General features: G+C 32.1%; 2 protein-coding genes and 1 non-coding gene across 3 annotated transcripts; all 3 read right to left on the reverse strand.

Annotated features, from left to right (window-relative positions):
• Positions 1-238: 238 nt before the first annotated feature.
• LOC18611746 (myrcene synthase, chloroplastic-like) lies at positions 239-2,899 on the reverse strand. Its single transcript, XM_007048165.3, has 6 exons — positions 2,641-2,899; positions 1,940-2,315; positions 1,338-1,556; positions 1,124-1,262; positions 763-1,008; positions 239-611 (listed from the first exon to the last, which is right to left on the reverse strand). Exons 1-6 carry the CDS (start codon positions 2,879-2,881, stop codon positions 294-296), a joined length of 1,539 nt encoding a protein of 512 aa, XP_007048227.3. The 5' UTR covers positions 2,882-2,899; the 3' UTR covers positions 239-293.
• Positions 2,900-6,596: 3,697 nt separating this feature from the next.
• LOC148764478 (U11 spliceosomal RNA) lies at positions 6,597-6,723 on the reverse strand. Its single transcript, XR_016024329.1, has one exon. It is a non-coding gene; the product is annotated as a U11 spliceosomal RNA (small nuclear RNA).
• A 6,407-nt stretch (positions 6,724-13,130) lies between these two features.
• On the reverse strand, positions 13,131-15,868 carry LOC18611747 (WAT1-related protein At1g25270-like). The gene is made up of 7 exons (XM_007048166.3): positions 15,672-15,868; positions 15,327-15,389; positions 14,939-15,055; positions 14,086-14,338; positions 13,834-13,992; positions 13,599-13,750; positions 13,131-13,493 (listed from the first exon to the last, which is right to left on the reverse strand). The coding sequence occupies exons 1-7, from the start codon at positions 15,866-15,868 to the stop codon at positions 13,301-13,303; spliced, it is 1,134 nt and encodes a 377-aa protein (XP_007048228.2). The 3' UTR covers positions 13,131-13,300.
• Positions 15,869-17,900: the final 2,032 nt, after the last annotated feature.

Here is a 17,900-nt window from a genome sequence, read left to right on the forward strand (position 1 = left end):
TTTTGTATTGGGATATACTTATCCCCCTCTTTTGTTAAGGTATATAATCATAATTCACTGCTTCTAAAAAAAAAGATGCAAGAAGAGTAAAATAGGAATAACTTTCATGCCACGTCATTTAATAAATAAAAATATTAATAGTTAATTAATAGTAAGATTTATATGTCTAACAATATATATAATTTTAAGATGGACTGTCCATTTTCAATAATAAGAGACCAATAGTATATTATAATTTAAACTTAAAGAAATAGGGATATTTTATTTAAAAAAAACAATTCCTATATCACCTTTCAATTATAAGTGTTTAGGCCTAATTGTAAAGGAATAGGTAAAACAAGTAATGATAATACACGATTGTTAGTTTCATTAACTTCAATCCCATGGCCATCACCATATTGGTACATGCACTGAGCCATCCTTGCTAGGTTCAATGCAATTTGAATAAATGTCTGAGAAAAAGGGGATTGAGCAATTCGATTTTCATTCATCATTTTCCATGTTGCATCAATCAAGTTCCTTATGTAGTGACGAGCTTCTTCTTTAAAAAAGCCAGTTTCATGCATGTAACATTGGATTGATTTCGGAACATCACCTCTTTCCAACTCATCCTAATTAATAATCAAACAAATCCAAGGAGAAAGCATTAGATCAATATATTTGAATCACATCTTGAACCATATATCATCAAATATGATTTAGAAGCATTAGGTTGTACATAATGACTATATATATAAACACCCACATATATGTATTGCATACCGATGATGTTTCAAGATCATTCGCAAGTCGTAAAATCATAGACGTGCAGTAGACAACTTGGGAATGTTCCTTCAAGCATTCCAAGCACTCTTTTCTTATTGAATTTGTTAAGAAATAAGCATGTGATAGTATTACGGGAGCGGAAATCGAAATCCATGCATTGTCAATGTACTCTTTTAAGGTCGGTGTGTATCCACCATAGTACCACTTTGCCTCCACTAGGTAAGCTTTACATAGGTCTGCCCACTGAATATGTATGATGAAACAATAATATATATAATTATAATCTAAAATGTAAGGAATAGAGAAAAACAAATCATGAAACAAAACTAAGTTAGATCTAGAAAAGAGGTTTTAGTACCATTTCCTTCAAGAAAGGAATGGAATCAAATCCTTGTTCCTTAATAGTGTCGAAAGCCATTTCGTTTATGGAGTTGTAAAGAGCAAGGAAACATATCTTCATATATTCTGGGAGCAGCTCCATCGCATTGACATCCCATCTGAAATTACGTACAGTGTACTACCGCTTACTAAAAATGTCAAACAGAACATAAGTAATAGTCAGAATTACCAACCTCTCTACAGCTTCAGTGAAGAGCTCTAACTCATCCAAAGTACCATAAACATCATAAACATCATCTATAATTGTTATTAGTGCATTAATCTTTGTCAGAGTTCTTCTAGCATGACCAAATTGAGGATCAGATGCTACGCCAACAGTCCATAAAAAGTTCCCCATCAACCTGTCTCTGGCAAAGGTTAGCTTTTCCCCGAGACCTAAATCAGTCCACCACCTGCAGTTCGTGTCATGGAGCAAAGTTTTGAAGTTACGATTTTAATTCAAGCACAAAGAGAGAGTTTCATAGCAACTATATAAGCCAAAGAAAGCTACAATCTCACCCACTTTTCTTCAGATTGGCAATTTTCTTTGCAAAGTTCGCAGTTGATAGGAGGAAGTTGTTTTGGTGGCCTCTGGCCAGGTGGTAATTCATTTTGTAGTGCTGCTGTGCATAGCTTTGGGATTTTTATATTTACTTAGATATTTCATGCAATAATATTCTCTTTTGGTTGGGAAAAATATATAAAAAGAAAAAAAAGAAAACTCTTTATAGCTACTAATCGAAGTAACGCAGAGTCTCTATTCATAACGCTTTCAGATTTAGATTCATGCACTTACTTCGAAGCATATCTTAGATCATCCTGGTGCACAGCTTGCACAATATTGAAGTCCAATTTAGCAAGCTCCAAAAGAATAGGAATTTTGTCCTCTCGTCTCTCATACACATCTATGAACCACCTTGCTTCCAACCTTTCAATCCTCCAATGTAGCGGAAGTTCCAAAGCATGCTCCACTAGCATAAATAGATATTCATCTTTGTTTTGCTTCAGACATTGCTTAAGATGTTTAGCTGCAAAATCTCTTGCATTCTCCAAGATGCTTTCACCCTCTACCAAATGGTATGAAGCTTCATACAAGTTCAGCAGCCCTTTGCAATCCTCACAAAGACCTGCCTTGAAGTTCCCCATCTCGTCCATGAAACTAGAGAAAACCTCTGCACGTAACAACAATCTCATTCTAATTATTATAACCAGTGACCGAGTTAGGATTTTATATTTGAGAGAGCAAAAACAAAAAATTTAATATTTGGGAGACAAAATTATAAAATTTGTTAAAAAATAAAGATAAAATTATAAATATTTAAAACAAAAACAAGGAAAATATTATAAATGTTTGGAACTTGCGGGGGGGGGGGGGGGGGGGGGGGGGGGGGGCCGGGGGCGGCGGGGGAGGACCCTACTATCCCCCCTCCCTGCGCCTCTGATTATGACGATCTTTACAGAATCTTATTCTAGAAAATTACTAGGCTTTTTAATTACCTGGAGTTACTTTATTCCCGTGCTGCCTTAGGAGCCTAAATTCAAGCGCTGTAGCATATAAATTGCCTTTCTTCCACACAACATTGCTCTCTTCAGCATTTACACTCTCCAAAATTCTCTTTGTGTCATTCTCATAGTGATAAGATAATCCGAGCCTCTGCAAGGTATCGACCAGCTCAAGTTTCTCTAAGGGATCTAGCACTCTGTCAAGCATCGTTCTCACTTCTCCAACCAGTTTCATTGCTCGTTCATCACATGATTCCCCCTATATGGAAAGCAATTCTGTCAGCTTGATAAATTATTGCATAAAATGTAATCTTTATAATTAAAATTTTATTGGTATTTTAACAACTTAAAATTACAAAAAAAAATACTATATATATATATATATATATAAATATATACCACAAAATCGCTTTGGAGTGACTGAATATAATCGTGCGTCCAAATAGGAGGATGGTAATTGGCAGTTCTTCTTGCAATGTTTTCATCAAAAACTTTGGCGGTAGCAACGAGTTTCCTAGCTTGGAGAACAATGAACTTGTTGGCGTTTGATTTATTTGAGATGTCTTTGCTACGCGTTCTGTTGAAACAGCTGGCAGGGACTGAAGTGGGGAAATGAAGAGACATGGCGAAAGCTCTAATTTACCACTACAAAAGATTGATTTAGCTTGGTGTAAAAAACTATACATGCAACTATATATATATAATGCATGGTATCTTTTTCTCTTTTTATGCATCTTTAATAATTGTTCAAGAAAGAACTCGTTTTTCATGCGTTTGGCAAAAATATATTAGGAGATTTCATTTTGCTGCAAATTTATGCGCAATCTGTCGTGATCAATTTAGACTACATAATTGTGGACGTCCTTTACAGTGTTTGTCATTTACACGTACCTTTGTGTCTGCCACTTATCCGTGGGGTTTTGGCCCCGATGGTTCACCCTCCCCCTTAGGGGGTGTCCCACAGGGCACGGGTCTAGCCGCAACTCCAAAATATCCACGGAACCCTACAAAAAAACAATTCACGTATCTAAAAGAGGAAAAAAAAGTTATCAAGGACCATTGATCAATTATGCATGGTTGCCTACATATTTAAAGCACAACATAATTTTTTTTCCTCACCCAAAGTAGATTTTATTAGAATCATGCATGAAAAGCATGATACAACTTGCCTGAGAATTAACTTGTCCATAATATGAAGATGAAATTGGGAATGAGCTTATCTATAATACAAAAATGAAGTTGGTGAATTAAGGAGGTTTGTTCTCAGATTCAATTTTGAAAAGATTTATAATTATGTTGAATGTGATTTTTTTCTGTTTGTGATGGAATGTATGAATTTTGAGATGAAGTGGAAGAAATAGATTTTTGAGTGCATAACTACGATTAATGTTTCAATTCGTGTCAACGAACTGTAATATCAAAATTTTCTATTAAGAGGAGTTTTAGAAAAAGAATTTCACTTTCACCATTCCTATTCATTATGGGGGCAGAAGCCCTCTTTGCAATCCCAAAGTTTCACAAGAAAATATAACTCCTTGCCATCCCAAGTTTTCACATCAATCATCGACTTGTTTCTAGCTAGCCAATGGACCAAAGCGTTGCCCTACACACCACAAACCATCTCTTGTTTAAACCTCCCCAACATTATGATTCAACCATTGACTTGATAAAAGATTCAACCGACTGTGATATGATCTAATTAATTCCGCACCATTGTACCATAAAGCACCACACAAGCCAACTAAAATGAAATCTGATGAGAACTTTATAAAATTAAGATTCCACGAATGTGCTATATGATCTAATTAATTCCCCACCATTGTACGATGAAGCAAGTAAATTGACGTCTAATAAAAACAGATATACAACGTTCCTCAAACAAACCGCCCACAATCATAGAAAGAAAATAAAATTTAAATAAAATTTTATGAGACGAGAGAGGATACTTATCTCCGTTAGTAAATAAAATTTAAAAAGAAAAGAAAATACTGAGATATAAAATGAAAAAGAAAAAGATTAACAGATAAAAACTGGGCCATGATTTGCAATGTGCAGCAACACCATGTAATTGTAACCTACAGCGGTAATAGCAGATAGAAGTGGGCCACTGACCACGTCTACTGGGCCATCTAATGATGCATTTAGAAGAGGCTCAAAAGCTTTGGTATTATCCCCGTTTGTCGTCCGTACATTGAAATTAAGTTTCAACAAACTATTTCTACGAACTTGACTTCCAGCATTACTTTGTTGAAATTTAATTTCAATTTTTTTACTAAACACTACTGGTTAAATTTTAAAATAAAAGACTACATTATTAAAACAAATAATGATTTAAAAGATATTGACTTATATGCAAATTCAAGATATTAATTTTTTTTAATTAGGAAGGTACACTTTAGGTTTTCAAAGGGGATAATATTAGGCAAGTTCAAATTATGGAAATCCAATTCAAGTAACAAGGACGAAGTTTGCCAACTTTTGTTAAGAGGGACAAAGATAAAGAAATAAAAGTTAAAAATTCAAACAACTATTACCCTAAACTTAACTAATAATGAAAAAATTAATAATAGAGAATAATTTTATATAACATGTAAATTAAGAAATAAAAACTTAAAATAATCTTTTAGGAAAGTTGTGTTCGACCATATTTTTTAAATTCAAATCATCAATTATTAATTATATATAAAACAAATTATTTTTTTAAGATTGAGTTTTGGACGCTTTAAATCACATTACTCTTATTCAAAAGTTGAATCATTGATACTTATTAGTTCAAGTGTAGGAGAATCATTTAGACGATTTATATTTTTTCTTTTAAAAATTTGTTAATTGTTTTCAACTTTAATCAAACTTGAAAAAAAAAATTAATGCAGTTAACATCCAATATTTTTATTTTATTTATATTTAAACTTATAATACTAAATATAAAATTATAATGTATAAAATATAAGTAATTAAATACGATATCCAAGATTAATAATTTTCTCTTATATAATCAAGATTGTTTAAAGATTATATATTTAAGATAATTTTATTTTAACTAAATATAAAATATAAAGCACATAAAAAAGATATATTCAAGATAATTTCTTCTTATATAATCGGGATTAATAAAAAAATAATATATTGATGAAAATTTAAACAACATTGTAATACTATAATTTATATTTGAAAATTACATAATAATTTATTAATTTTTAAAAATTAAAATGATAAAAAATAAAATACACATAATAAAAAAATGAAGAATATGGCAAGTAAAAGATAAAATCTACATATAAAATAACGAAAAAAAAGAAAAAAAAATATAGTTGATAGTTCGTAGAAATTTAAAAAAGAAAATATATAAAAACTTAGAACATACAAACAAATAGAATAGAAATGAAAAAATATAAATTAAAAGAAGAAAACAAAAATAACTTTAAAATTGAATGAGACATGTAGAATTTTTTTATAATTTTTTATTTATATTAATTATTAAAATAAAAATTATTTTAAGAGAACCATTAAAAGAATATATTAAAAATTTTTAAAAATTTATATAATATAAAATAATTTTTAAAAATTTTGGGGGCATGTCTTAACGAGGCTTCGCCCGTCGGATAACAAAGTCAAGTTTCACATGGATCAAGTTGAACGTCTTGCTAGAAGGAGCAAATTTATTTTTAATGTTATTGGCACAAAAGCTTCTTTTCTCTTTTAGTATTTTCCATGTGCGAGATTTCAATATTAAATCCAATAATAGCAAATAAATATTATTCTAGCAAGATCTGGCAAGAAAAAGGCTAGCAATGAAAAGACAGACAATTGCTAAAAAGAAGAAATATTTGATTAGAAAAAAAAATTTATATAAAAATTATGATTTAACATCTTTCTATTCATGTTAATTATATAAGATCTTATTCATGTCAATTATATAATTTTGTTATAATCACACGTTTTTTTTTTTCAAGAAGGTCGATCAAGCGAACCAACTCTATTCGAATTCCACAAATTATGTCGGCCATATGCCCTGATAGCATACAGCCCCCACCAGATATGGGTGGACGTGGCATATTTAGCCAACCAACCCAAATAATAAAAAGCTCGCAAAATATACCACTCTCTTCCTGTTATCATTGCAAGAAGATACTGGCAAAAGTTGTAAGAGATTTCTTGTTGTCCATTTTCGTTTGCATAAAATAAAAAATTAAGACGTAAAGTTGGGCATGAGATGAAGCTTCCCATTGCTATAATAATGGTTATTCATCTTTACTCATCTATAGCACTTCTGAGGCATAATGGAGTCATCACCAAGAATTAATGGAAGTGAAGCACTTTTGATTATATAAATGATCAAATCTGAAAGGAATGCCTGCATTTCCTTCTCTGTCGACTCAAAATCTCTAACAGTGCTGATATTCATGGCCTAATAAATAAGTAATATCACAAAGGGCAAATTACCCAGTTGGCCATCAATTTTTTTTTTTTTTGGTTTAGTCATCTAGTCATTTAAAGTTACATTTTGGCCACCTAATGTTACAAAAGTTGTGCATTTCTTTGTCACTTACTACTTGCACTGAAAAAATTCATAGCTGACAATGTAACATTTAATAGTTGAGTGACCGAACTAGAAAAAGTATGAGAATTTTCATTCTAACTTATTTATAAAATTTAAAATATTATATGAATACATATTTGTTTTCAACTTGAAATTATAATGCATGCGTTTTTGAATGAAAACAAAAATCCAATGATACTTAAATTATATAGTTATATAATTATTCAAATTTTGCGTTATGAACTTCCTTTTCTTCACGAGAGAAGCACTATGGCATATTGAAGATATTTATCAATACTTCATATTACTTTTACCACTTGAACTGAATCTAAACAATGTTTTACAAATTTTGGCTTTATAATTAACATGAAATAGTAAACAATTGTTTAAATAATTTAGCCCCCACTAATCTTAAATCCTGCTTCCATCCATGAGCTCAGGGGCATGCGTGCCAACTACCAACTACCAAAATTGGAAAGAGATATACGAGATCTTAATAAAATACCTAGATATGGATCTGGTACCACTGCCGTCAATATCTCAACAATTATCATTCTTTTTGACCATGAAAAGTTAATGGGTTGGAACTTGGCGAGCTTATGGGGCCGCTCTCTTCAAGAGACAGTATGTCAAAATTCAAACAATGGATCATGAAAGGGAGCACTTCATTAATTCAACGATCTAAGGGGCTCTTGCGTAGTCCTATTGATCTTTTAAATAGAATAAAAGCCGAAGGGTTCAGAACCACAAGGAAAAAGCAATAGCATAAAGGGTTCTTTTGTCTTGCTCTTAATCGAGTGAAATGAGTTGTTTGGGAAATGCGTTCCACTGTTTATAGACATTGTTTATTACAATTTGAAGCATATGTTTCATCTGGAGGATGCGTACTATATATAATATTATCCATTATATAAAGGTTCTCTACTTTAAAAATGATAATAGAACAATTCTCTCCGCCAAATTCAAAAGCTAATGATATACCTTTTTTCTCTTTTTCTTTTTGTGAATGATAAACAGTAGCTAATGATATACTTTTAAAATTGAATTGGATGTCATTCAACCATGTTAATTGTAATAAAAAAAGTAAGCGAGTTATAATTTTGATTACATGTACACTAAATTATATATATATATATATATATATATATATATATATACATCAACCATGTTAATTGTAATAAAAAAAGTAAGCGAGTTATAATTTTGATTACATGTACACTAAATTATATATATATATATATATATATATATTTATATATGGAAGCTCGTTAGATTTGGACTATATAGCCCATTCCGGTTACATAAACTTTTAACTGTGTTTTCGAGGTTTGAACAGAAAATTTCCAAGATGGAAATTTTTTAAATTAATTCTAATGGTTAATTGCAAATATATGTAATTCTTTGTATTTTAAGAGCATTGCAAAAGAATCCTTCATCGCCCCATGTGCACATTATTATGAATTTCATCCTTACATCTTTGATTCTTTTAATTTTTCATTATTATTCATTCTTAATTCTTGATGTCATTCCTAGTTTTATTTTAGCTTTTGTCATTAGTTCATCTCTAGTCCAATGCCGCAGTGGAGCTCCTGAAATTAATTTCTCCTCTACCACGCCCAGCGTATTGGGATTTTCTGCTATCATCTTCATCTCTCCCTTACTCTCTAATTGCAGCACCCTGTCCCTGTGCCGGTTGCAAGTGGGTCGGTGCCTGGAGGCTGCCCGAGGCACCTGCAGCACCCTGCCCCTATCTCTCCCCCTCTCTCTTTTTTATTCTCTCATTTTTTTACTTTATTTTGGGGTAATTTTGTTTCTTTTTTTATTATTATTATTGTAGACCTACCAACTCAAGGCCCATTAATCATAGGCTTTAATCCCAAATATAGGTTGGGCTAATCCCAAGAAATGAATATCGAAGTGGGCTCCCAAGCCCGATTTGAAAATCAGACCCAATCTGTTTACTGTCTAAAGAAAATATAAGCAAACCGAAATTCACCTGGACTTAAAATGGCTCAGTCAGAAAAATCAATAAAATAATTATAATAAATAAAAAAATAACAAAACGAGATGTCTAAAATTGCGTTAATTATTTTTCATTCTTTGACTATACAAAAGTAAGACCTAATTTTTAAAGTCGTGGCCTTTTGAACCTTTGACCAGCTAGTTTGGTTGTATTTATAATATTTACATTATTCGTTGATAAGTTTCCAAAGTTAAATATTTGAATACAAAAGAGAGCTGTCAACTTAAACAGGAACTTGATAAGCATGACTGCAACTAGGTAAAGCAAAAGCTTTATCTTTAACGTTTTGGGAAGAAAATTATCGAGCTTGATTCAAAGTAATTAGTTATTAAAAGCATAGTGACGATATAAGTCCAGAGTACATGTGCAACTTAAAGTACGTTTGACAATGAAATTGGAGTTATCTTCTAATTGCAATTACAAAAGTTGATCGCAAATGTAAGTAGGATTAATATTACTGTCAATAACAATTTTTAATCGTAATCATCAATTTCAATAGTAATGTTGAAGAGAAATATAAGTTCAAACTTAAATAAGATAAAGATTCAACCTCAACTCCTGCAAAAAATGGTATAAGAAATATATATATATATATATATATATATATATTAAAAAGTAAGACTTGAAATTTCATTCGCCGTAAGAGATCACAAAAACTATCCTCGGGGGATAGTAGTGAAAGCCGTATTTACAGGCTTTCAATGATCTGTATGCGCTGCTCTGCATAGGTGAAAGAAAAACAAAAGTATTAACCTGGTTGCAGATGAGATCAACCTAAGGACATCTGCATACGTTCCCTAAGGTATTCAAAAATCTTCCCATACAACACGAAGGGACATCCCGACACAACTAGGCTTACTATTTGTAATTCTACTGTATTCAAACTTACAATACCACTTGGGTTGTGTGCCTTTCGTCCAAAATTATCTGCTCTATTTATTTTTTGAGGCATCAAGAGTCCAAGTTCGTTGTGTTCTTGTTACTTGTTGTTCCTTATGAATTTGTCTACACAGTAAGTCTTTTTATTTCGGTTAGTATAAATATTAAGTCTAGTATTGAGTGGTATTTTCTCATATCCAGCAACATTCTTTCCGACAAAATGGATCAACCTCAACATGTTTTATTTTATCCATAAAACATTGGATTGCCCTTAAAATAGGTTGTAGGGTTTCATTGCTCAATTATGTTGTTGAGTCCTAACTTTCATTGAACTATGCTTTAGGGGGATTTGTGTTTTCTTTCATCTTTAATGTATAATAAATTCAAAAATAATTAAAAGATATCAAATTTTAACCGTTGTAAGTTTCCTTTAGATAACTAACTATCATTGCTAAACAAGTGATTATATTACCCAATCACATGTGCCATATAAAAGAGAGTTGAATGAAAGATTAAACTGAATGAATAATAGCACACTTTGCATTAAAACATTGGTATATTTAGTCCCAAATGCAAATGTTAATAGTGTGGAATGTTGGAATTTGACGATGTCATAGAAGAAAGAAAATGCTCGTGAGAGACACAAGGCTCTAATATCATAAAAGAAAGTTGAATGAATAAAGGCACATTTTGCATTACAATTCTACCTAAGACAAGATAAACTATCTTAATTTAGATACACTTGGCTACAGTTACTAATAACTAATGTGTGACTATGAAACTTAATCATTAGAAAGCTTTCCAATATTCTTCCTCCTCTCTGCCCTCCCTACCAATCAAAACCCTTGGAAAAAGGAAAGAAACAGAGAACAGTAAGGAAAAACATGATGTAAAAGTTACCTTTCTCATATCAATGCATGTGGAATTACACAAGCAGTGGCGAAGATATATTTGTAAGCGATCAAAACCCTCGTGCTCATACCTTCAATCACAGCCACCTTATAGAAGACAATTACTCCACCGAGTACTGCTTGAACCAACACTATAAGTATCACTGGTTTAAGACCCCGAAGAAGATCAGAAAAATTCTTACTCATTTTATGTGCGAACAAACTTGAGAAAGCATAAAATTCTCTACTTCTTTCACCAAAGGTGTGGAACCACTCTTTGATTTCAAACAGAAAAATGACTTGACGATTGATGGAAAATATATTTAATATCTCTTGCATTATTGTTTAATTTTTATATTTTGACCATATAAAAGTAACGACATATTTTTTCATTAGAATTTTCCTTTAAAACATTTAGACGGTTATCAACGTAGAATCAAAAAGCTTAAAATAACTATCAAAATTAAAACTCCTCAACTCCTGTATTAATGGCTGCACAAAGCAGTCAACTCTATTAATAGCTTGACGACAAATGGATGTGGTTGAGATGAACTCGGGTTTCTGGTTCGTTAGATCTTTGAACTCTGCCCCTTCTAAGCTTGCGTCGTATGAGCATTTGTTTCAAAATTAATATTTTTATTTTAAATCACTTTTTTTATAGTAATTCTCAATTATAATTATTGATTAAAAAAAAGATATATTTTATATAATATAAAAGAAGTTTCATTCTCACATTATTCAATATTATATCATAAATGATTGACGGATAAAATTTTTCAACCAATTGGACAGCTAGCAATTAATTAGAATAAACTTCTGGACATAATTAATTAGAATAATAATCTAATGTTACAAATGTGTGTTAGTAATATACATCGGAAAGCTTTAATTATTTTTTATAAAGAAAATTAATACTCCATCCTTTTCAAAATCTTTTTTATATTTGATTTTAAGCAAAATTAAAAGTTTTTATTTTTTATGTAATTTATATTAAAATCTTTAATTTTTATTATAAAATTGATGTATTAGAATTTTTAATTTGAAAAAGTAGAAAAATATAAAAAGTAGAAATATTAAATATAAAAAAAATAATTTTAAGATATTCAAAAAAAAAGAGGAAAATGGAATGAAAGGTGTAGCTGATTTATTGTCAATTATTAGTATATATTGTAAATATAAATTCTTGAGAACCCAACTTTTACAATTACAAGTTCTTAGCAATTTTTCATCTCAATGGCCCTAATTAGCTAAATCTTAATCGAATTCAATTGTTCCTTTTATTGGCTTTAAACCCAAATCTTTCTACTTTTTTAATTATTACAAATATTACTACCACACCAGTATCACACACACTATTTGAGTACGGTCTTTTAGTATGCAAAGTTCTTTTCTCTGGACTATATTTGCTTTTATTTCTTTTAGCACTGCTTAGTTTTTAACTTTTAACTATTTCCTGGTTTCAAGTGTAGTCAGAGACTCTATTGCATTTATTTAAGTTTCAAATATATCCTTGGGTTTGAATCCTAAATCACTGATAAGTTTGGGATTTTCTTGCAAAATACAAGATTATTTTGGGCTTGCACGAAGTTTGATAGTCCATTTGTATGGCTGGTGTTCTAACTTACTATTTTTTTTCTTTTTTTAATAATGGACTTTATCTCAATTTCATTTCATATGTGCTAAGTAGGCCCCATTTATTTTGGGCTGTCTTATTCTTTCATCTCTAATGCAAAATGAGCCCAAAAGTAAATAATAAAAATAAATAACTATTATTTTTGTCGATTTTAAAAATAAGGGAATTGAAATCAACTTTTGTAAATCAAATATTGGAATGCAAGTAACTATCATTTTTACACAAGTAATTATCCAATCATCAGCATATACTATATATGTCTCACTTAGTATTTAAAAACGCAAATACATCCAAAAAAGGTTTCTGCAATAATCTAAAAATGGTAACATACCTTTGATCTTTAATATCATGAAATTGACTAATAGTATTACAAATTTGATCGGTATCTTGTAATTAACTTATGGCAATTTTTTGAAATTTTAACTTGTAATATTAATATAAATTTAATTGATATCATAAAATTAATTAAAAATAACTTTCACAATTTCAAACTCTATTGGACGTGCTAGTTGCACTGAATCCTTCATCTCTTAATCTAAAAACACTTATGATAAGTTTACAAAAATAGTTTAGAGTTATCATCATGATTTGATGTACAATATATAATACTCTATATGCGTCTTACTTAACAGTAGAAAATAAAACAGCCATTTTTTTTATCCCCAAAATGTAACATTTCTATTCAACCATTAACTAGGATGAGATTCCTTGTTTGTATCACAAATTTGATGGGTTTCTTGTAATGAACTTATGACAACGTCCACGGCCTCAGACTCTGCTGGATATTCTTGTAGTGCTAGATGGGTCGAATGCTTCATCTCCTTGGCTTTTCCCCATAATACAACATATACCCCTATAACTATGAGCACTGAACCTAAAATGCTGTTACATGGAAACATGTGATCCATATAAATAAAGACGCAAGGAAAATGAAAATATAATTGTAAAGAAATGCTAGCTCAAGTTGACTTCGAGTTTAAAATTAACCTTCCTGTATTTAGCCTCTCGTTCAAGATCAAAGATCCAACGATGGCTACAAATACGAGTGTAAAAGGGTTGAAGATGGATACAAATAATGGCCCCCTCAACCGCAAGCACCAAGTCATAAGAACAACCGTTAGTGCTGTACCAATGGCTCCCTTCGAACAAGAGTCAAAGAGTTAGGACGGAATTTTATCAAGAGAAAATGGTCATATATATAATTGATGGAAACTGTCTTTACCGTGTAAACAGCGCTTAGAAGCCTAATATTCCAGCCAAGCTTCCATGCAGACCAGTTCCTCTCAGCAATTATGGTATAAATTGTTGCTTGAACTGATGCTGCGATGCACATCAAAACGGTGCTTGAATATATGTAAGGATAATTTTCACTGATCTTGGCCTGTCATTGTCAAATTAAAGCAATCCATGGCTGCCGTAATTAATATATTCAAAAAATAGTAAGATGGGTAAATTTTACTGGGAAATTACTTACTTGAATTATATACCAAATTGCAAAAGATACGCAGGCCGCTAGAGCCAACAAGGAACCTAACACTTGATTGCCAAGCAAAGCATGTTTCCTTGTTGCATGATCTGCACCATGTTTGGCTAGGTTTATGTTGGTTGACCAAAGGTTTATCTCTTCTCCTTTGTAAAATGTAAGAATCATTGCTCCACCTATGCTCAAGAAAATGCCCACCAACTTGGCTTGTCCTGCCAATTTTCTTATTCCCAAACTCTCCAACCTGAAAGAGTGGAAGGAAATCTTTAAAAGTAGGAAATTTAATTCAATGTTCACAAGAGAGTATGCATTAGATTTGTTTACTGTCTCAGTCTCAATTTTTTTTTCTTTAACAGTTGACCGGAGGTGTTCAAGGTATGGGTCAGGACAAGCATGATTACATCTTGAAAACCCTTTTTTTTGTTTTTCGTAAATTAGAATTATTGCCTTGCTTAGGAAGGCCAAGTGCCCTGGCTGGGGAGAAATCAACCAGGGCCTCAGAAAAACCTTCCCAGCTGTACGAATACATCACAAAAACCACATTCCGCATCAGAGACGCATTCTGCATCCAGGGCAGACAATACAAATACATCTTGAAAACTTAAACTCCACAAGACCAATTTTAAGTCAACCTTCTTAAATTTTTCAACTGTGTTGGACATGTATTGAGTAATTAATTAAAATCATGGTATCTATTAATTTTATTTACTAATAATTTCATTCTACAAGTATTGAATTAACTTGGCTGATTATATATATATATATAATCATTTTGTCTTTCTAAAAGTTATAGAATAAATTAAGAATAAAATAGAACAACTCCCCTGAGATTATAAGAAAAAACCTTAAGATAACGGCCAAGATTAATGTAGCAACAGGAACTAAGTTGGACACGGCTGTAGCAAATGTTGCAGATGTTAAGGATAAGCTTGCAATGAATAAATTCGGTCCCAGTGCTCCCCTGCAACAATATTTAAACTTCATACATTTGACCTCGTAAGGATTGATTCTTAAGCTTTTAAAAAAAATTTAAAAAAAAAACTTTGCTCAAAGATGAGCAAGGCAATCTTTTTTCCTTTAAAAATATAATTTTTAAAAACCATTTTTAATCTCACCATCCAAGTCTCTATCAAGTAAGATATGTAGCTGATACCTTCTTCTGGGAATTTCAGAAAGATCAAACTGTTGGATAAATTCTTTGAAAGAAAATGATCATTGCATGTTACTCTTACCCAAATAGCCCCGATAAAAACCCTTGGAACACTATCTTCCATGTCAGTTTTGCTTTACTCTTCCTGTAAAATACAGGATCGAAATATACACAAGATCAGCTGCTGTGAATGTATACATGGTCTTGTTGTTAATATCTTAATATACGGGCTAAGTACAAATTAAGTTAAAAGAAAATAGCTTTAATCCAAAAGTTGAGTAACAAATAGCAAATGTGTGATTATGAAACTTAATCATTAGAAAGTTTTCCGATGTTCTTCCTCCTTTCTGTCCTCCCTACCAATCAAAACCCTAGGAAAAAGGAAAGAAACAGAGAACAGAAAGTAAGAACAACATGTAAAATTTACCTTTCTAATATCAGTGCAAGTGGAATTACACAAGCAGTGGCGAAGATAAATCTGTAAGCGACCAATACCCTCACGCTCATACCGTAAATCACAGCCAACTTATAGAAGACAATTACTCCACCAAGTGCTGCTTGAACCACCAATATAAGTATCACTGGTTTAAGACCCCGAAGAAGATCAGAAAAATTCTTACTCATTTTATGTGCGAACAAACTTGTGAAAGCATAAAATTCTCTAGTTCGTTCACCAAAGGCGTACTGGAACCACTCTTTGATTTCAAAGAGAAAGAATAGTGCTAAGGATTAATGGAAAATATTTTTAATATCCCTTTCATTATTGTTTAATTTTCATACTTTGACCATACAAAAGAAACGACAAATTTTTTCAAAGGATTGGCCTTTAAAACATTTGGACGGCTAGTTTATAGTATTTATAATAGGGAAAAAAAAATTTTTAGCCCTTAAAAATAATGTATTTTATAAATAAGCCTCCAAATAATTTTAACTGTTTTTAGCCACAAGAATATATTTTGAGACAAAAATACCTTTAATGAGCCATCTTCGTTGACGTACACTCTCAAACAGGCAAAAAATGGGAAAATAAATATGCAAAGAATTTGTGAATATCTAATTTTGTGTAAAACTTCATTTTTTTTTCGCGAAGCTTGTGCAAAACAAAATAATGTTGCATGAGATGGTTTTTCAGAGATTTTGGATATGACATTCAGATAATAGGTGAAGAGTGATATTAAACCGAATAAGGAACCGGTCGTGATGAATCGAAAGCTTGGAGAATGACGTGAAACTAGAAATCTCTGATACGGTGGTGAATCGAAAGGAGAAAGATGTGAATCGAAAGGAGAAAGATGTGAATCCAAAGCACAAAATGGTTGTGCTATAGCAGGCCATATGTGAAACGGTTGTGGCAGAACAGGGTTTAGAGTTTGTGAAATGGCATGTTGGGAATGTGTGACACGACATGGTGCGAATGTGTGACACGACTGTGACACAACAGGGTTTAGAGTTTGTGACATGGCATGGTGGGAATGTGTGACACGGCAGGGTTTAGAGTTTGTGACATGGCATGGTGGGCATGTGTGACACGATAGGGTTTAAAGTTTGTGACACGACATGGTGGGAATGTGTGACACGGCTGTAACACGGCAGGGTTTAGAGTTTGTGACACGATATGGTGGGAATGTGTGACACAGCAGGGTTAGAGTTTGTGACATGCCATGGAGGGAATCTGTGACACGCTAGCATTCAAAGTTTGTGACACGGCATGGAGGGAATCTGTGACACTCCTATATTCAGAGTTTGTGACACGCCATGGAGAGAATCTGTGACATGCCAGCGTTTAGAGTTCGTGACACGCCATAGAGGGAATCTGTGACATGGTAAGGTTCAGAGTTTGTCAGACTCCATGGAGATCCGTGACACGACAAAGTTTAGAGTGTGTGACACGGCATGGCAATTTATGGGTGACATGACATGGTTTGAAAAAGGAAAAAAAAAGGGAGCAAATAACGAGGAAACTGATTGGACTTCCACAGAATAAATTCAATGAATAAATGAAGAGGAATTTGCGAGGCCATTTCATTTTACCCTAAATATTTTTCAAAAATTGCAAACGTCTGTGTGAAAAGGTTCATTCCTCATTCTTCATTCCCAAAGATACTAGAGTATTCGACTTTGTTCTTTGCAAGCTTGACAATACCACAACAACAATGTCGGTTATCAATGAAGAGGTCAGTCAATCTAAAAGTAAAACTTTTAAAACTTTCTTCAGTTCGTTAATTTTTTGCTGGGTTTGTGTGATATGTTCGTGTTTTTTCAATCTTTTTTAATTGTTATGTTTAAACTATTTTTTTCCTAGTTTTATGGTCGTATCAAAGTTTTGAACTGCAACAGATATGGTGTGTAGTAGGTTAACTACTTTTTGGGTTTTTAGCATGTCACGACATTGGTTATTTTAGGGCAGTTCGTGTAATGAGTCAATAATTACACTGATTAACGTGTCACACACCATGGATATTTTAGGCCAGTTCGTATAAAGACATAGTAATTATAGTGATTGGCGTGTCAGCATTGGCGTGTTATCACATTTTACGTTATATGCATGACGTGTTATCACATTTTACGTTATATGCATGGCGTGTTACCACATTTTTCGTTATATGCATGGCGTGTTACTACATTTTTACGTTATATGTATGGCGTGTTACCACAT

The sequence above is a fragment of the Theobroma cacao genome, chromosome 1 (assembly GCF_053813885.1).
Source record: "Theobroma cacao isolate CCN51 chromosome 1, ASM5381388v1, whole genome shotgun sequence".
Classification (NCBI taxonomy): Eukaryota; Viridiplantae; Streptophyta; class Magnoliopsida; order Malvales; family Malvaceae; genus Theobroma; species Theobroma cacao.

Bases quoted from the DNA above. Each gene is read 5' to 3' on its own strand.
- LOC18611746 (XM_007048165.3), bottom strand. From the start codon at position 2,881: ATGAAACTGGTTGGAGAAGTGAGAACGATGCTTGACAGAGTGCTAGAT. The intron at 2,316-2,640 runs GTAATTAAAAAG...TGTTACGTGCAG, and splicing joins CGGGAATAAAGTAACTCCAG to AGGTTTTCTCTAGTTTCATG. The intron at 612-762 runs GTATGCAATACA...ATTATTAATTAG, and splicing joins ATGATCTTGAAACATCATCG to GATGAGTTGGAAAGAGGTGA.
- LOC18611747 (XM_007048166.3), bottom strand. From the start codon at position 15,868: ATGAGTAAGAATTTTTCTGATCTTCTTCGGGGTCTTAAACCAGTGATA. The intron at 15,390-15,671 runs GTAAATTTTACA...TGTATTTTACAG, and splicing joins CTTGCACTGATATTAGAAAG to GAAGAGTAAAGCAAAACTGA. The intron at 15,056-15,326 runs GTAAGAGTAACA...ATATTGTTGCAG, and splicing joins TTTTTATCGGGGCTATTTGG to GGGAGCACTGGGACCGAATT.